Here is a 21,019-nt window from a genome sequence, read left to right as displayed (position 1 = left end):
GCCTTCTTATTATTTCTTTATATCCTCACATCAAGTCATTCTCATCCCAAATGACTTGCATGCAGCTGAATAAATAACAAAAAGTGGCAAAACTGAGAATTAAAGACTCCACCTTCTGTTCCAAGACAATTTTATACAACACCTCAAATGTTTGACCAACCTCATTTAGACAAGCTCTGATATGCAGTCTGTCTGTCAAATAGCTACTCCCTGCCAGAACAGGTTTTTCCGTCACCTGTAACTTTATCACACTGCAGGATTGTGATGATGCCTGTGTGAGATACACACGTACAGCACAGCGCCGGTTTTATGGCTGACTTGGTCCTCTGCAGTTTATCTGTTATCTCTAGATTTTAGAGTAAAGTAAGTGTTCCTCTTAACTTCTCAGCATTCTTTAAATGGCTACGGCACTATCTGATAAGCAGAGAATTCAGTGTCTCTCTCTCACTCATTAACCCACTCACTCATTCATACGTACGGTTTATAAAAAATTTGAGAAAAGAATGTGGTTGTGGTTGTGTCCTCGATAAACCCACTCCTGCAAAGCAAATGTTTTTTATTAACTCTCAGTAAGTGTGTGTGTGTATGTATGTATGAGGTCAGCTCATATTCTTAAGCTATTTTGTCCCCATTAAAATGGGTTGTGCTCTATTTGTTTTGGATGCTTCTGTTTTTTTCACTAGCTACGATGCAAGCACGGTCTTTAGACACAGATTGCACAATGCTGGTTCCACATTACACAAACCCAGACAAGCCTCCCCCTCCTGTTTAAAGTCTTCCAGTGATGGACTGGCCTTTCGTGGTCGCTCTTATAAGAGCGTATTTCAAAAGGGGAATGCTCAAATTAAAATTACCATTGATTTTTACAATGGAAGCAAGCAATCACAGACTTGGTTCTGCGGTTTGTCCAGTAAATTCTCTACGCTGTGATTTATTTGCTACTCTAATGTGGCCTACAGCAAGCCATTTGTCACAAGGAAGAAACCTTTTATCTCCAAAATATCAACTTTCCACAAGCTGAGATAAGTGAGTATGACGCATTTCTGCATATTTCCAGCGAGGATGGCAGAAATAGCTCTTCTCACAGGAGATCCAGTTTGAAAAAAAAAACAAAAAAAAACTACTTGTCTGGAGTTTGCACCTTCAGGGTTTAAAGCACTTAATTGGAAGTCGCTTTGGATAAAAGCGTCAGCTAAATGACATGTAATGAATTCAATGTGTAATTATCAACCTTATTTCCTTCTTACCTACAGCAAAAACAGGTATAGTTATTTACGAATAACTATCAAAAACACTAAAATCTCTCTTCTTTTTTTTTTTTTTTTTTTTAAGATAATTTTAAGCCTTTATGGATAGGACAGCTGAAGAAATGAAAGGGAGCGAGAGGGGGAATGACATGCAGCAAAGGGCTGTGCGGAGTCGAACCCGGGCCCGCTGAGTCAAGGAGTAAACCTCTATATATGGGCGCCGGCTCTACCAACTGAGCTATCCGGGCGCCCACCAGAGTCAAATCTTATCAACTGTGGAGCTCCCTTTGTGGGTCCCTGACATGAAAACATTTGAGCAGCCCTGCTGTTGATAATCAAAAGCTTCTTCCACTGCTAGACCTCCTCCTGTAGTGCCCCTCCCCTGCCCCCTCTGTCTCTCTCAATTTTTCAATGTCAAATACCTCAATATAATAGCTAAAATGCAATAAATGCATGATATATTCATACAAGTAGGACTGAGGTGAACAAACAAAAGGTGTTTTGGATTGAAAGTTTTCAATCAAGAGTATTAGATATGGCATGGCTAATGTTGGCCACATTTGTATCCTGGTCAAAAGTGATCTTTTGTGACTCAAATCTCTAAATGATTCCAATTATTAAAACACCTTTTCTAAAACAAGCACCGTCACTCTTGTCATTTTAATTATGTTCTAGAATTATTTATTTATTTATGTTGAACATCATTTCTAAACTCGTCTGTCTCAGTTTTCATCCTATTTTCTGGTATTTTTGTTGAAAAATTGCCAAAGCCGATTATATTTTGAAAATCTTTACCGGAAGCTCCAACTCACACTGACAGCGCTCCCTCTGCCTCTACTCGCTTGGTTCAGCATCTGTCTTCACCAGAGTCCACGGAGCGCGCGGTATGGATCCGTTACGCATTACGCGCTATGGTGTCCTTCCTGGCACAGATGGTTTTCTGACACGCGCGTCTGACTGGTGTAAAGACATGACATCAACTCTTAAAAGCTGCGGTGACTTGCAGTGAACAAGAAGTCCAAGGACTTTGTTTGTCTTGAATGCAGAAGAGGGAGAAGACAAGTGATTCGCGGAGACCCTTTTCAACGCTCCGCTCCGACGCACACACACACTTTCTTTTGGACTTATTTTCTAACGGGATATCATTTGTTGCATCTCAATTTTTGGGTGTTTACTATATGTGGATACTTTTTTCGGGACCATGGGAGACTCAGTGTTCTTCGAAAGGCAAAATTCCTATCTTGTAAGTACTCGGTTTATTGGCCATAAATTCATTATAATGAACGCGGCTTGAGGGCTTGCATCTTCTGTTGTCGCGGACGCGCGTGCACGTCTAGTGTGTGCGTGCGTGTGTGAGGAACTGAGGGAAACATGTTTATTTCCTGCATGACTTGAGGACAATTTTGCATATCGAATTTAAAGCATCTCTCTGCCTTACTGATATTGTGCATAAAAAGTGCCATTGTAGAATTTGTTTTCTATATTTTAGTCAACAAACTTGCATGCATTTATTATGCAATATATATATAAATCTGACAAAACAAAACTTATTTCGCTGTAGAATGTCGGTGACGGAAAGCAGAAATATGAAACTGAGCAGAGAAGGGGGGCTCAACATGCAAACACTTCCTGTGATGGAACGTTTTAAGTGACATGTGGTGGTTAAGAGTTTGAACATATACAGGCACACAGGACCACACAGGTTTCCTGGTTTGAAGAGGAGACTCTTGCTCTGAAAGCAGCTCAGTGAAGACACAGAAGCCTGAAGCAGACTGCTGCTACAGCCACAGGTGCTGTGTTTGACACTCTACACCTCAAAGCTCGGTGGCCACATGAGGGCAAAACACACAGATATGGGTCAAGGCCTTGAGGACCGACCGACGAGGGCTCTGATGAGAACTGCACCTTCAAAATGAAACTCAGCATTTTGGAGTTCATATTTGGCAGATTGCAGAACAGGTTTATTCGAATGTGGGAATTGAGTTGGTTTGTGTCGTGGACACCGATTTAAACATGCTAGTGTTTTATCATCTGCCCTCTTCTCGGCCCCCTCCTTCTGTTTCCATCCCCCCCCCCCTTCTCCTCCTCCTCCTCTCTGGTGGGGAGGAATCCTCTGCTGACTGCTCTAGTGGTCTGTCTCTTTATAAGCAATGTTTCTGTGGCTGGAAGCCCTCATAAAGCTACAAGCATTGATTGGAAAACAATACAATTTTCTTTGGCTCGGCTGGTGGCACGCTGTGGTCTAGATTTGTGCTTTGTAGTGTGGCTAGTGTGGTGTGAAAGTCGTTGCCACATGGCCCACAGTAGTCTAAAATTCATCCAACACAGGCTGATGAGGCTTCAGTGCACTCGCCAAATTGTTCTTGATCCACTACAGTGCATGTCATCTTTCTAGGGACATTAACTTTGATGTACGTATCTGGGCTGTTACTTGTCTCCTTTTGTGAACCCAATAAATACATGATGGCCTTCAAAATGGGCGGTCTGACTGGACTAAAGAGCAAAACTGACACATTTTAAACACAATGTGAAAAGACACACTATGTAGAATACCTATATGATTATAGCATATTTCAACATTTCTTAGACTGAACAATGAATGGAGAAAATGATCAGTAGATCATCATGACAATAATCATTAGTTGCAGCCCTAAAAATTTCCCAAGCTCCAAAACCCAAACGATATTCAGTTTAATATCACATTATAGGTGCTAAAACCAGGGAGTTATTTGTATTATTGCTTGAAAAATATGACTTCAACAACAAATCTACTGTTAATAGCTATATTTTCTTTTTAATGAATTAATCAATCTTGTCAGCTCTTTATCAATTATCTAAGTCATTGGTATGGCTAGTCAGCATTCTGGTGATTATGGCAGGTAATCCGACATCTCAAAGTGCTTGTCTGGATCAAAAATATTAAATTAGGAACCTATTATAGACAGTATCCCAGCTCTTTCAGCAGATTGTTATGTGAGGACACACTAGGAGTACGTGGGCTGCTGAAGTCTGAAAAGTTTCTGTTGATGCTCTACATTTCATGGGCAAGCAGTACAAATCTTGTTATCTAGCAAATTAAGTCTGGAGTGTGCACTTCGTCTTTGCCATAACTGTAAAAGCCAATATAGTTTGCATTGGAAAATGCGTATTAACAGAAGTCATGGATGGTAATATATTTTTTGGATGCTTTATAAGGTTAGAAATTCATTTGAGCAGCATCTATTGATTGAAATATATGAAATATTTCCTCAGGAAACCTTAAACCACCACATTATAACAAAAAACAGCAGGTAAAAGCATAAGAGTTATGTCCTGACAGCGCGGCACACATTCAGCCAGGCTGCTTATTGCGGTCTCATTAATCCTCAACACTTAGTTGAATTTGGTTGAAGAATGCAGTTAAAATCCGACAAAAAAAGCAGTTCCAAAGAAAAGTGCATTTATGTTAATGGAGGATTATGCCCCTTGAAGCCACTCTTCGTCCGCCGATGATTAAACAAATGCAGGCTTTTCGTCATTCCTGCCAGGGCAGATAAATATTTCAGATTCTAGGATAGCAGACTGGAGACACACAGCGATGGAGAAGACGGCGAGACAGAGCCAAAAAGAAAGTGCGAGAGATGCGTAACAGCACCTCGTGGTTGCCAGTGCTTAAACGTTTAATCCCCTCTCGGGGGCGGCTGTGCATTTGTTCCACTTGTAGTGACAGGTTATGTATTTTGCTTATGGCGTCAAAGCATTGTACTAATGGAATACCAGCAGGGATAACATAACACTCTAGATGGATCACTCAGCTCTCATCTTGGAAGGAGTTATGTTTTCCAATATTACGAGGATTATAAGAATGATACACGGGCAACTTCTTTAGCCAATGTAAGCACGATCCATCACATGCTAAGGTGATGAAAAGAGGAGCAAATCATTCCTAATATAATGGTTTATCAGAAAGAAAGAAAAATGTATTCAATCCGTGCAGATGTCTGTTAAAGTGATGGTTCGGATTAATTTCACCCTAGGGTCCTTTGCACCATGACCTCGAGCCAAACACCCCCCCAGAAGCTTTTTTCACCTGGGTCTAACATTGGGAGAGTTAGCGTAGAGTAGCGTTATCCGCTGAATAGCTTAGCGCAGGGGCTAACGGACCCACGTTTGTATCTCGTAAATTACCCCACTAATAATGCCCGAAATGATACCAAACGTCTACAAGTAGTACAAATAGGTTTTCCTTTCATAAAACGATGGATTGGAAAGTTTGTAAGTACACCAGAAGTTTATGTAAATAACACTTGCCTGCTGGCTTCTGCTCTCTGCTGTTGTTGTTGCTGCTTAAGACGAGTGCTTAGGGACGTCTACAAATTACAACACCGAAAAGAGATGCAACAAAAATATTTATTAATTTAACTTTTTTTTTTTTTTAAGTAAGTGCTGTAGTATAACTAGCAGGAGACAAGTAATAATTGAGGTAAGTTTGGAGACATTACCTTATTTAATCATTGAATAAATATTTTTGTTGTAACTCTTACTTACTTACTTACTCTTACTCGGTTGAGTAATTTGTAGACGGCCCTAAGCACTCGTCTAACTGCAGGTAGCAGCAGCAGCAACAGAGAGCAGAAGAGAGCAGGGAAGTGTTCATAAACTTCTGGTGTACTTACAAACTTTCCAATCCATCGTTTTATGAGAGCATAACCTATTTGTACTACTTGTAGACGTTTGGTATCATTTCGGGCATTATTAGTGGGGTAACTTACAAGATACAAACGTGGATCCATTAGCCCCTCCGCTAAGCTATTCAGCTGATAACGCTACTCTAGCTAACTCTCCCAATGTTCGACCCAGGTGAAAAAAGCTTCTGGGTGTCTTCGAGGTCATGGTGCAAAGGACCCTAGGGTGAATTACTCCGAACCATCACTTTAAGGAACGAGCATTTGCATTTTTTGCACTTTTCTTTGGAGGCAGTGGAGCAGGACACCAGTGAATGCACATGTATTCATTATCTGTTAAATAACATTGAAAGCAACTTTCAAAGTGTTTCTAACAGTACCAAATAACAACAGACAAGTTTGTCTGGGCACACAGCAACATGAAATTGAATCGATTGAACAAATTAATCAATCTTGTCTCTATCATTTGATCAACTAAACTGTTTGTTCAGCCCAGTAGATAGCTTCAGCAGCATTATTTCGCTACTAAACATATTATGATTCATCACGTTAGGTCAGGCAACAGATCTAAATCATGTACTATCACAGTCAGTTTATCCAAATGGACACATTTTACAATTGCAACAATGCTTTTCTCTAACTGATTAGGGGTCTTGACTGAAGTTGAGTCGTGAGTCATGTGCAGCGCCTAGTAAAATGCTGTCTGGAAGTCACATAATGATAACAGAAATGAACGAACAAGGAAGCTTTGGAACACAAGGAGTTTGATGTAAGCGAGCTCATCCTGGAGTGGAGCCAGCCAGCTCTGATGCTTTTGCCAATAGTCAAATAATGATTGTCTTTGTCCTGAAACCCTTTTCACCTGTTTTGTGCTTTCAAGTGTTGGCAAACCGTTACAACTTGTACAAGTAGGCTTTGTTGCATCCTTTTGCGGACCGTGCATTTACAGGTGAAACAGTTCAAGGGGATCTCAGTGTTAAAACATTTGCGATTGATTTTTCAATTAGCTCAGACTGGATTTAGAGACGTGCCCCTGCTGTGATTAGAAGGCAGACAGAGAACAACACAAAGGAAGTATTGATGAAATGATTAATTACCCTCCTGCACTATCATCTGTTCCTCTGTCTCTCTTTGTCTTTTGGATTCCGTCGCTCATCACTGACCAAACAGAGAATGCTCTGTCTTCCTCTAGCCATCCAGGGACCCTTGTCAGCCAGAGTGCAGCTACCTGTTTAGACAAATGCCCCCACCCCTCCTCGCCTGTCTTCAATTATTCTCCGCTTCTCATGACATTGGACTTCCATTGTTTTCAGAAACTTCAAATCCCCTCACCCTGCTTTTCCTCTCTGACTCAATGCTGAGAGCAAACATTTTTTATTCGTTCTCCTTACCTGCTGATGTATGACCTTGTTCTAACGCAGTATGTGTGTTTGTTGTACTCCTCTGCCACTCCCAGTACAAACAGCTCTGGCAGACAAAGGTTAAGTCATATGGCAAATAGAAAGACGTTTTTTTACAGAATGGATTCATGAATAAATCATTGTTTTGAAGCGTTCAAAAAAAATCAAAAAAGAGAAATGTCATGAATGTCCATCCTTGGATGCTCTAGTGTCTGTAATGAACAGCTTTGATCGTGCATATGTGGGCGGATGGCTTCACCCATCCAATGCGGCTTCTTAGTCATCAGCACAGCGAGTTTATTTACATTGATCACAAGTTTTGCTAAGCACACTCTGACCCAGAGGGAGAACTTAGCCGGAGTGTAGATATTTTGTTTGCAGGAGTGCACTTTATGGGAATGCACAGATACTGAATACATTTCATAATGCACGTAGGGCTTTGTTAACCTTGCATGCCATGTTTTGTGACACACATTCATTAACCTGGCATGTGTAGCCCAGTTCCAGTATGGCAGAAAAAGGCAAAGTCTAAAGCTGCCTCTCCACGTTCCACAGCCGTCACTTCTGGCTCGTCAGGACAACGCCGTCCATCATGCGTTTTTCTTTCTAGACCCCGTCGGGGGAAGGCACTTGTTTTATTATCAACAGCGAAAGAGAAGTCCGTCCTCCCCAAGACTTGTCTTTTTATGGAGATGGTCGAAGGCTGAGGGGAAAACAGAGCGGAGGAAACGCAGAAGAGAAAGTTCTGGCAAGATCTGATCTACTGTTTGCCGAGGGAGATGTGTTACCAGAGGCAGGAGTCTTTCTCTCGGCCCGAGCAAAATATGTGAAGTTTCAAGGAGTTTGATTTAGAGCTGAAGCTCTTGCCCTCGTTTCTTCATTACTTCATCCAGTGGTGTTTCTTTCTTCGGGGGAAAGTTAAGGGAGTTGTTCAGTAGGTTCAAGAAAAGGTCAGACATATTTCCTGGCTGTGTGTGTAAAAGCCTTTGAGGGCATGATGTCAATCGCCATGCTGCTGTGTCAAGTGCAGAAGTATTACATCATAGTTTGGGAATTTTAAATAACTGCAACAGAGTGTTCTTCCTGATTCACTGCAAACTGGCGTAATGAACTGGAATCAAGACAGAACTAATCAAGTCTCCCATCCTGGGTATGAAGAGTTTTGTAATCCATTACTTCACACACCCTGATGTTTGCACAGCCACACAGACGCACATGAGTCATGCACACAAAACAGAAGTAGATGCTAAATAATGAGAACAAATTGTGCTGTCCAGTGGAGAAAATCTCTGCTCTTATTTCAAACCTTGGACAGCTGTTGCTCTCCGGCTGACCTTAGCAACACAGCTATGCCAAAACGAGCCAAACCTGTTAAATCTCAGCAGAATACATCTCACGGCCACACATTTTTGTATCCGCGTACTGGCATCGCATAGCAGTCTAATGAGGACTAGCAATGCTTGCAGTCTTGGGACTGCAGCAAATTACATTTAGCCATCCCATATAATAGGGGTTAGGAATTTCCAGGAAAGTTTCACAAAGGGTCAACGAGTCAAAAAAGCATCAGGTCACGTGGTTTACTGCATCAGGTCAAAGGGCACGAGGCAAAGTATGCCCGCAAGTGCTCACAGTGGATGTATTTGTATCAAATAAATAATTCATGAGACATTAAATAAACTGGATGTTGCATTGTTGCAGCGCCATCCCTGTCAAATGACCAATAGGATGAACTGCACAACATACTGTAGAAAAGCTTATGTTCCAGGGATGGATTCTTAGTAATTTGCATTATTTTGAAAGTAGAATGAGCTTTTCCTTACTTTTGGTAACAAACTGGAAGTTGCGGTTTTACTTCAGTTCTCTACAGCTAATTTGCTGAAATAGCATTTTCCTTTTTCCGTTTTCTGTACAATTACAGAAATAAAACCAATGGCCAATGCTTCGGAAAGAAGTGCAAACAAAATTGGAAAGATCCATACACCTTTTCCCGATGATAATGTACGTCACTACTCTTTTCCTTGGTGGACGGAATCGACATAATGAAGAATGCCTAGAACAGTTGTTGTGACCAAAATGCAAAGCTTTGTTTTCCTAGCTTGGTTTTCATGAAGAGGGAAATGTTCCAGCAAGGAAATGGTGAATAACAAGTTCTTAAATCCCCCTGATAATTATATTTTTTTGGAATGGAAATGGATGGAATGGTTTAAAAATAGGCAAGTTACATTGTAATCATTATGAACCAAACATATACAAGCTGTAATCACTTTTCCCTTTGGAAAGAAGTGAAAATGTCGTCAAACCTTTGTCTAAATAAAGCCATTATATTTTGTTTGCAACGCGGCTCCACTTCCTACTTCTGGTTGCACTGTATGAAGCCTCAAGGGGGAAATTAGCATATGTAACTTTGATTCTCAGTCAGTCAGTCATGATGACCATCACTGCCTGTCAGAGATTAGCTGCGTACGTGAGCAGCCCGAAAATGCTCGCTCCACTGATCATTAGTGATTTAGCTTGCAAAGCATACAGACAGACCAATGGAGACAGATGGACAGATAGAATCAAACCCAGACAGATAAGAGCTGACACACAACAAGGTGGAAGTCAAAATTCCAGTCTGGTGACATCTCAAAGAGCCCGAATGAAGGAAATGTTTTTAGTCAAACAAGGAATAACACAGATGATGCCAGGAATAACAGATGTTTTGTGATACACACATTTGGTCCATTGGCGACACCACGCACTGTTTATACCTGCAGCGGGTGTGTGCATTCATTTGCCCAGTATGCACATATTTGCACACAGGACAAACCCATTTAATGTGTGTGCTCATGCATTTAACTCTAGAAGTGTGACCCAGGTTGAAGAGGCCTTTGACTAAGACTGGATTAGCTGCTCTTTAAGGCTGCCACTGGAATGTGTGGACCAACAAGACTGTTGTGGCAGTGCATGCGCAAATACACCCACACCCATTTCATCGTGGCACACACACTATTTACCTTTCAGTCTATTACAGTCTATTAATATTTGTCCACTCTTTCTCTCCTTTCCGTTCTGTTTGTTATTTCACTGGGAGTATAGTCAAAATTGGACTGTTTTTATCATTTATCATCATTTGTTAAAAAAGATGGGAGTGGCATTTTGCTTCTTGAACCAAAAACATAACTACAAATTTAAATAAAAAAAATACATAGGCAAAAGCGATAAAAGACGAATGAATGAAAAAGCTTCAGGGTGCTTTATCACCATCTGGCTGGTAGACGTTTATCGTAAAATGATGAGCGTGTGTAAACAGGAAACGGACCTGCACGTGCTGAATGATGGACGAGCGGATGAATAACTCCATCCATCACGCAGGGTTTGTGGTTGCAGCGTTTCACTTCTGCAAGGCTGCATCTTCCCTCGTTTATGCAGCCGTCTGCCATCACCTCGTTACATAAGAGTTATTGTGTTATAATAATTGATCAAGTGAATTTTTGCACGTTTTGTTTGCAGAAAAGCTTTTAATAGGCAGGTCACAAATTCTTCCTTGAACATTAAAGCGAACCGTAAGCTATGAAAGACAGCCATTGTCTCTCTCTGAAGATGGTATGGTGGTATTAGGATGGACTTAGTTTGGAGGACAAAATGATGCTGGCTTGAGGGAAGTCAGCAGCATCTCCTTTTATGTGTGTCCTTTCCCATGTCAACATTTCAGACAGGTGTTTCTAGTTTGATCTAAGTGGCTGCAGTGGTCATACGAGGCCGTATTAGTTTATTTCTCAAAACAGATGGGAATGTTTCAACAGAATCATTAGTGTCCTTTGTGTGTTGACTTATAGTTGGCGTCTACAACTAGTTTTTTTTGTTTTACTAATGGATTTATATTATTCTGAATATATTTTAACAAGGCCGGTACATCTGATGTGTTATTGTTTATTTTTCAAACTAATCCACTCTGCTGCTGTTATGAAAACTGTGAAAAGGAGTTCCTGGAAATACTAAGATGGTTTGTGTCAATATAACTCTCCTGTGCCAGATTTTTTTTTAAATTATTATTCAAGTCAGTGCAGTAGCTCAAGGGAAAACAGCCTAACTGATCTAACATCTTGCTTAAGAAAAAGTTAAGAAATAATTTTTAATTCAGATTCATAGCCATCCAGGGACTTGTTCCTCAGCCCAATGTCTAACATTTCACCAGATTTCCTTGAAAGTATTGATGTTTTGAAATAACAGACTGTACTTGACATTCAGAACATTAATATAGCAGTAAACAAGTATTTGCTATGTAAAGATAAAGTGGAGTAAGAATGAAGTTAAACTCACCCTGTGTGTGTGTTGTAATCTGAGCTTCTATGTTCTTTGTTTTGGTTGCCGGTCCGGCTGCGTGTGCATGTTACACCGAAATTCCACCAACTGCGGAACGGCTGCGGATCGGCTCTGCTCCGTGTCAGCTCCATTCTCCGGCGTCCTTCAGTACCCACCGGGTCCGGATTTGTTGCGTAACGGCTGCGGCCATGACTGACAGCTGTAGTCACGAGGACCCACGAGATCTCGCGAATTCACGTAGAATAGAACCACAAAACCAACAACAAGTTTGTTTCCATCCAGAGGAATAGAGGGGAAACAACTCAACAGTGTTGTGTTTTCAAGGTGTAGTGCAGGGAAATTTGATCCGCCGTGATCACGGTGTATTTTATTTTGAAAATTAACCGGATGTTTGAATTGTGCTGAATTGCTGCGGAGCTCTCCGGCGCCCGGCAAAAACAGAGGCTCTGCGTATCAGCTCCGGAGGGCTGCGGACTGCCGGAGCTGGGACGCAGTCAAGACGCAGCTGTTATGCAGTCAGTGGAAATACACACATTGCTTTAATGGAAACCTAATGACTCTGATGCCGTTCCGGAGCGGATCCGCAGAAGTTAAGCAGTTGGTGGAAATGACCCGTTAGGGCACTCAACTCGTCGCTGCTCTCCACTGTGCGTTTCCTGGGCTGGGCTTCAAATGGATATCTGTCCCGGTTGGGACGGATGAACATCGCGAATGTGAGCTAGCCGTGTGCAGCCTGCATTCCTGGCCCAGACTCTAAATGTCAATCAAACTCTGGTGAGAGCCGTGTGGAGGCAATCCCAGTCCATGTACAATCCAATTTCAAGTACAGTTTAAAGAAGGGTTTGTCTAATTGTTTTGGGAGAGCAGGGGTGGGTCTTTAGTTTTTTGTCTTGCCCCAGAACTATATTTAATTTCATATTTGTCTTTCTAGATTTCAAAAAAAATAAAAAAAACTTTTATAGTTTTTTGTGAACCTTGGACCATAAAGGTTCAGGTACAGAGGACACCAATCATGTATTTGCATCGAGGCTTTATTTTCTACATCACAATTACTAGTTAGAACCTAGACGTAAATATAAGATTCAGCCCCCCTCCCCAGATAAATCATTTGCATACATCCCTTAACTGTTCCAAACCACCTCATTTTGAGGGATAATTCCAGGCATTTACTTTCACACACGCTTTGTCCAAGTGTCAGCAAAGAACTGTGGAGCAAACTTTGGACAACTTTGTTGTCATCATGTTTCAGCGGTGATTACCTTGCGGTACATGCTTTGAGGATCTAGTTTCTCAACTCTCACCACCTATCAAACCTACACTTACCAGACCCAGTGAGAAACAGACTTTGTTTGAGTTGTGATTGCTTTCAAGGAGTAGTGCCAGTGGGAAGGTGATAAGTAGTTTAACATGTTAATTAAACACCCCGTTAGCACGTATCAGCCTCTGTTTAAAGCGTTTTCCACCTTGTCATTATTGTTAACACTTAATAGCATTCTTTACTGGCACACGCACACGCACACACACACACACACACACACACACACACGTTTCTCAGTAAGTTGAAGGTTGGTTGCTGTGTTGGGCGGTCCAGCGGCACTGGAGCGCTGTGTGTTCATTCTCTTTCCGTCAGGAAATCAATAATAGACCAGCTGACCCCACTATGACCTGTGTTACACATGCACGCACACATACACCCATCCAGTGTCACATCCACTGTCCACAGAGAACAAAGCATCGCTGGGCAGTTTTGGGCGTGGCGTGGGTCTCCAGGAAGTCACACTTGGCTAAAACTTCCTGGACTGAAACCAGGCCAATGTTGATTTGATTGCTTTTGAAGTGTTTTCTCCCATATACAGTGTTGTCCTTTTGGAATGATTTACATCACTTTGTGATTCAGCGGAGTATCATCAATTTATGGTCATATTGGCTCAATTATATTTAACGCTCCTTGTTTTTACCAAGTTTTATTAAAAAAAAGGGCCAATTTTCTGCAAGAAGCTATGAACTATATGTTCTTTTCAGTGGAGATTGAATTAAGACATGGAGAAACAGAGGCATAAGATGTAAGATGTGTGTCAAAAGCCTTTGGCCAGATGCAAGCCCATGATATGCATTTACAAGTATGAAGCATAAACAACATGCTCTGTAATTGTTCAGACATGAGTAGCCCGAGGGGCTGAAATCTGTGTCTCAGCCCCCGTCATACATTCCAGTCCAGTCATGGAAGACTCAATCTCCATCGGAAGCTACAAAGTCAGTCCAGACTCCACCTCCTGCTGCAGGAAGAGCCCTGGGGGAAAAAGAAAAAAGAAAAAAAAAAGAAAGGGGCCCTTAAATGGTTTGGGGTCAAAAATAAAGTAGAAAACATTGATCAAACCCGTGTCACTGAAAAGACAGAGAAGATACAGATTGAAAAGCAGCAACAAGAAGACAGCTTTCCCGAAGGTCAGCTTCGACCAGACACAGTGACGGCAGCACATTGTCAAACTCACAAGAGTTATTTATTCGTCTTTCATTGTGGCGGTTATCTTCTGAATGCAAGCTGCTTGTGATCTTTACAGAGTCTATGAAATGTGCAACTTTTCTGTGCACAAGTTTTTAGCCTTTTTGTCTCCAGTGTAGCATACATGTGCAATCTTCTGAACATGTGTGCGACTGCATGCGTGGCTCGTATGTGCGCACGCACTGCATTTAAGTTGTGCGTAAACGCTGCCATGTGTCTCATAAATTGACCACGACTCTGTCTCAACTCTGTCATCTTCATTATCAACATCATGTGGATTCTGAGGAGCGCGGACCAGCAGGTTATAATCCCCGCTCTTTAACTACCTCACAGGATTAACTGGGAGGGGGGTCTGGCACCCATGTGGAAGCTAAAGAGTCTTATGGAGACTTGCTCTGATCCTGCTGTGTTAAATAGATATGGTGGAAGAAGCACAGAGAGAAAATAACCAAGGGAATGTGCTGTACTTTTGTCAGCTCATGCTATTGCCACTGGGCTGAAAAATAAACTAACTATTCACCTAATAGGATCAACATATAATCTTTGCACACACTTAAATCCATGACAAATAAAGGCCGAGGTGTTGAGTAAATGCACTCACACTCTGATCTGTAGAAGGTTTCTGGAGCTACATAGATGCAGAAAATATGAGAACTGTTAAGATGAAACCGTAGAACTTCTGCATTTATCAAGTTAAGAATCCATCCCTCCATTAGCTTTTACTCGCTTATCGTTGAGGGTCATGGGGCGATGAGAGGCGGGGTGACACATTGACACAGATAAACCTGTGGGCAGTTTATCTCTGAGTCGCCCATTAATCTAACCTGCATGTCTTTGGACTTAAGTTGGAAACTGAAGCACCCTAAGAAAACCCACACAGGCAAAAACACCAGTTCAGCAATGTGCTTCTGAAATGGTTCAGTCAGAAGTCTCATCTTAAATGGCAGTTGTAACCCCACTTCCTCAAAAAATGCCAACTCATCCTACATGCAAAGTCTATTTGCATGGATGTTTTCAGTGAGGAAATCTTCTTAGGCAAGTAGGAGGCTCAGTCCGTTGTTGCAAAAAAACTACCGAGCAACTGAAACGTCTACAGCCACACTGTGTGAAATCAAGTTTGTCGTGAAATTCGACGAGCAGAGAAAGATTTCAAGCTCTTCCTGTGAAAAATGTTCAGAAGACTGCAGCTGTTTCTGAAATGACAGATTAATGACACTTGTTGCTTGGAATTAGAAATGAATTGCCATACATTCTTGAATTTATTATGTGCTTTGGGACATCTCCTAAGACCTTTGGAAACAGTCTAACTTCAGTTATTTGTCTTTGTGGAAGTTACACTTTAAAAAAAATAAAAATAAAAGGCTTCCCCCTCAGTTTTCCAGCTTCATAGCGGTCATGTGTCTGTCTGGAAAGCAGGAAATAATGGGACAAAGTTGTCTGGGTCACTGGTATGGTTGTTGTGTGACTGATATTGTGTTCGGGCGTGTCCATAAATACATTTTTGCTTGTTATTGAAATATTTTGACATTTGATTGTCAGACTGTTCTTGGTGACTTAAAAGGTGTTTAGGAGGTGGGTGTTATTGGTATGGGGGGGGGGGGGGGGGGAGATTGGATTATGCTCTGTGATGAATAAGAGAAGCCAAGTCACCGCATAAGTCGCACTCCGACCCCATGCAGTACGGCTTTTCTGGCACAAATGCCAGTTGTAATCTCTCAATCTCTTTTTTTTTTTTTTAACATTCCAGGATTGATGGAGTGGCACATTATTGTTCTGGGAGTGGTTTCTGTGAAGCCTGTGCATATATGTATGCGTGTGTGTGTGTTTGTGTGTGTGTGTGTGAGCCAGTTCTCACGGTGCTGACATAGTAGAGTGCTCAGACTGCAAAGAGTTTAATGGGAAAGTAATTCCCATGGGGCTACTTGCACAACCATTTTGACTGATAAAGTGCACACACACAAACCCATGACGATGTATTGAATGTCTATCTGTGTTAATGGAGGCACTCTGAATTCAACAATTCTATTTCATAACTGTATATGGAGCAGAAACGATTATTGACAAAACGATTAGACAATCAGTGAAAATCGATTGATTCCTTTAAGCTCCTTTTAAGCAAAAATCTCCAATATTTGCTGGTTTCTTTTATGATAGTTAAAAAATAAAAATAAAAATCTGCATTAGTTGATGAAAATAAAGCTTGTGGTAGTCAATCAATAGCTTCTACCAGGATAGACATAGTATATTTTGCCCCAAATGTTACCCCATTTGGTAACATTTACAGTATGCATTCAGTATGCAGCAACCACACGTAAGGACATTAGACACAGCACATACACACAGTTGGGAAGCCATTGAGGGATCGTATTTTTGTCACTGGTCTCCTGCAGGCTGCCTGCATGGAGGATGGTGGGATCTGGAAAGGGTTGAAGGTGGGGTAGCATGAATTTCTCCATCCAATCGGTTTAGGAATTTGATATTGCTTGTGATGGACCCAGAGAAAAATGAATGCATGATCCACGGCCATTACATCACTGTATAAAGAGTTTGGAGTATGTTGTTTCCTGATTTGCTGGAGCCGGTTACTATCACAGAAACACATTTTAAAGCAGCTTTAAATGAAATGCCTGTTGTGTTGACTAAAATCATGCTCACCTCTGGTGGTTGAAAGACTGCATTTGTCATCTGCCTAGTTCTCTTTGGCAGTGGTTAGGCTACTGCTGAGTTGTGACCTTAATTTGAGTTTCAAATCACTCCATAACACAGACGACAACCATAAACACACACATGCATGCAGGTCAAGAACTGCAAGTACCAATTGCTCAGACCGTCTCCACTGCTGCCAAGAGGCCACAATCATTTTTTGTCTCAGTTCAAGTGGAGCAAGCAATGCATTTTTCCACGTATTTATGCTAAAACGCACATGATCCCCACAGCCCTTTAAAATCTGCTCTCACAAAACAATCCCTTAAAGTGCTCTACTCTCCATACAGGATTAGTAATGATTAACCAGTTTCATTAGATCAGCTGGCTAGTCTAGTAATAGAGACAAAGGAGGAGAATTTATAGACTTGTATACTGTACAGTAAAATAGGGCTTGATTTGTGTGTGTCTGTCCAACAAAAAAAGGGAGATGAAATGCTGGAGGACATATTGGCCAAGGAGAAAGAACAATAGGTAATAGATAGGGATACAGAAATGTGTATGTGTGTTCTTATCCTTAAAGATTTAATTTAAGGATAAGAAGTGGTATCTTTCCTGCCACTTCTTTAATTCATGTTTAATCATAACTATATCGACTTCCTATTAGGCTGCATACGGCCTGAAAAACGTCTACCAGAGGGTAGAAGCAGCCAAGTGCAAAAAAAGATCACCAAGCCATTATAACCATGCTGTGTGCGCGCACTGTAAAAAAAAAAATACTTGCCTCATCTTGACTACGAAGACAATATTCCATCAAACTGAAACTGTAAAACTGGGAGGGATAAAAATGGGGATTTTGAAACCTTGGATATGGATGAAAGTGCAGAATGCAGATAAAGCAGGATGTAGAGAGAAAACAGGGAAGTTATCCATTGTTTTGTGGTCCTGCTCCTTGACCGTCCCAAGCTATTTGAAGGTTTCCCAACACGCCTTTTCAAGCAAATCAATGGTTTGCAAGGCAAAGTAGGACAGATTACTAGCATGTTACTGTAAATACAGCTGTACTCTACTCTACCTCCCCCTGGTTTTCCTTGATAGACAAGTTAACCTCATTGTGAACAGAGAATTCAGCATTGTAGCTTTGTACTACATCACTACAGGAGATAAGTCACCTGTCTATAGGATGTATAGTCATTTAAGACGTTCTTCACTGAGCAATGACTGGTTCATATGAAGCAGAAGCAGAATTTTATGGACATTTTAATGTGGAGCTTCACACTTGAGCTGTGATGTTTCACTTTCCATCATTCACACCTATCCAGATTAAAACTGTAGCATCGAGGCTTAGAAATCCAACAGAGACAACAGACAAATATGTCATATTTACTGTTGAAAGGTTATGACAACTTCTAAGAGACAGACATTGTAGCTGTTATTTTGGCCTGAATCGGGGAAAAGGTTAGTAGAGCCTGTGCACAGACTTTAAATGTCTCAAGTTTGTTCTCCAGCACACATACACACACAAACCCACAGTCTTATTACTTGAGGTTAGTATGCATAAAGTTCAGTGTTGCAAACAGGAGTATAATGTCTCTGACATAAACTCAGTCTGCCAATGACAGCCGACTGATTATTTGGATGTAATCCGTGGTCGGACTACCATCCACACATTGCTTTACCCCACACACACACACACACACACAACCACACACACACACACACACACACACAACCACACACACACACCCACACACACACACACACACACACACCCACACAGAAGCCCGAAATTAGCTCAACTTCTCCTTCTACTATTAACTCTGGTGTTGATACAATACCTGACTTTCTTTGCTTTTGCGGCTTATGTAACCATTATGCAAGATCACAATTCTTCAAGGTCGGACCTCATTATTGCTATGGGCCGTTCATATTAATCCGTCTTTACAATGTTTGAAGTTTTTCCGAGGCTTTAGATGTGCCTGCCAATGGAGGGGGCACACACTCCAAGTTGCTCATTGTTGCGACTAAGCCAGGAAGCCCTCATTAAATGCAAAGGCAGACAAAAAACTATTTGCAGTGTAAGATGATACCTGTCTATAAGTGCTTGTGCTAATTTTTCAATCTTTTATTTCCTCACTAATGTGTGATGGTCATACATGTATTGTTAATCAAAATAACAAGACCCAAGTCACAAATGTTGGGTGGATGGATTTTTAAAAAATGTATTGCTTGTTTTATCCACAAGAATCAATACATATTTAAAAACATGATGAAGTACTTTCAAAAGTGCAAGGGCTCATAAACTTCAACTGAATCAATCAAGTGCATTGAGGGAATAAGTTGTATAATCAAGAACATTAAGTGTGGAAGTCAAGACAAAGGTTGTTTTGACAGTTATGCTTAGCCAAGTTTTGCATTTTGGTTCATTTTAGAAAAGATAAACGTTCACCACAATATTATGCTTAAAGGGGCGCTATGCAGTTTTGGCCATTTCTTCGCTGTTTTTGTCACTTTGTGCTCACAGGTTTCTCTATAGAGCTCCCCCTACAGCTTTGGAATAGATATTTGGCAGCTGCTATGTTTACTTGTGTCTGACTCCTCGCTCGGTCAGTCTGCCGTTTCCTCTTTCTCTGTTCCTCCGACAAAGCTTTCCTCGCTTTCTGCTTCTTTTTTGCTGGCTCAGCCATGACGACAGTGTGAAAAATTCCATCGCTACCTTGTTAGCCAGTTCCTGAATGGGCGTATGTGTGGAGTGCCGTCAAGCAATTTCTTACATCGCAAGACCTGATGTCTCGACGGCCGAAAGTTGCAAGGGTGGTTTTTCCGCTCACAGGCGCTAGGGGGAAGCGAGACGACCACCATTCAAGTAAAAAAAAAAAAAGTCATATAACCATTCCAAAGACTCCAAAGCTGTTCAGTTAAGATAAATTAAGCTAAAAAAACTGCATAGTTCCACTTTAAGTAAACATCCCCTATGTTGTTAGAATGTGAGTGGACAGGTTGTCCTTTGCTGCATGCTGGGAAGGACAAAACTGGCTGAAAGTTGCGTAACTTGGCTAATTTGTGAGTGAGTGCATTTTTTTCACTACTGATTTTATGGAGGTGTATTTTATCACAGTATACTCACCCATAATCTTGGCCAGACCAAATGCAACTTATGTAACCATAATATTGTTTTAATTCCCATACAGTACCATACATCTTTATAGCAATCAAAGATACTTATTGGACCCAGCTGGAACAACAAATGTTAGTTATTTTACTATACAACTTACTTAAAGGGGACATATGATGCTCATTTTTAGGTTCATTTTATTTGTATTTTAGGTTTCTATTAGAAAAATTTTTACTGTTAAAAAAAAATAAAAATTCCTCATACTGACGGAATATACTGTACCTGTATTCTTGCGATTGATTAATCGATATACAGACTTATCATTTTAGGGCTAATTAACATAATTTCTGTTATAGCTGCATGTAGACCCAACCAGTTATGTCTAAATCACAGCAGCTGCCCTTTGCATTGATATGGGTGGTATGATAATTGCATTTACAACCACAACAGCTTATTTTCTTCACATAATACTCCATTTGCATGACCTCCCATACTGGAGGTTGATAACCTCACATTTTACAACCAATGATAAGCCTGATACCGCTGAATAGCTTTCACATTGGGTTGTGTAACTTGTGTGTGGATAACAGGGATCCAAAATTCAGTGGTTATTTCCCCCTCAGGCAGCATAAGGGACAATGCAAAACAGGTGGAGAAGCCTAATAACCGCGTGTACACACACACACACACACACACACACACACACACACACACACACACACACACACACACACACACACACACACACACACCCACTGGCAACTGACAAGTGAGGGTGGTCACTAATTACAAGCAGATGTGAACCTTGAGGAGGTTCTAGATCAGTGAAAGAAATCTATTACATGCATGCATGAAGCCAACCTGTAAAATACAAACAAAAAAAAATAGTATACTTGAAATATACTAGTGCATTCCTCTGGATCACTGTTGTGGCACAGTAACTCTACTCAAGGGTCATTTAAAGCCAGCTGCAACACAAAAGGGAAGAAAAAAAAAAATCCAAAAGTAAGATGTGAAGAATTTTGGAATGTTCCTTTAGTGTCTGTAGTCACTATAAGTGATGTATTCCTGGGCCTCTGATACCTTCCTGGAATATTACTACACACATCATTCTTGAATGTAGTTTATACAAAGCCAGCCAC

The 21,019-nt window shown here is 41.1% G+C and overlaps 1 protein-coding gene and 1 long non-coding RNA gene across 4 annotated transcripts in view; one reads left to right on the top strand and one right to left on the bottom strand.

Moving 5' to 3' along the window:
• The window catches only part of LOC120554750 (rho GTPase-activating protein 6-like), a 76,821-nt gene that overhangs the window by 34,150 nt on the left and 21,652 nt on the right, over positions 1-21,019 (top strand). The window contains exon 1 of one of the 3 annotated variants that reach the window (XM_039793783.1): positions 2,094-2,490. The exons of the other annotated variants lie outside the window; for them this stretch is intronic. Coding sequence (XP_039649717.1) covers positions 2,449-2,490 — 42 coding nt within the window. The 5' untranslated portion in view covers positions 2,094-2,448. Of the gene's footprint in view, positions 1-2,093; positions 2,491-21,019 lie in introns of those variants that run through there. 3 annotated transcript variants of the gene reach the window in all.
• LOC120554753 overlaps positions 13,327-21,019 on the bottom strand; it is a 117,707-nt gene continuing 110,014 nt past the window's right edge. Inside the window, exon 3 of the long non-coding RNA XR_005638576.1 lies at positions 13,327-13,906. This is a non-coding gene — a long non-coding RNA (uncharacterized LOC120554753). The remainder of the gene's footprint in view (positions 13,907-21,019) is intronic.

Source organism: Perca fluviatilis, chromosome 24 (assembly GCF_010015445.1).
Source record: "Perca fluviatilis chromosome 24, GENO_Pfluv_1.0, whole genome shotgun sequence".
NCBI lineage: Eukaryota > Metazoa > Chordata > Actinopteri > Perciformes > Percidae > Perca > Perca fluviatilis.
The sequence above is the reverse complement of the archived record's forward strand: the minus strand, read 5'-3'. Positions and strand labels throughout refer to the sequence as shown.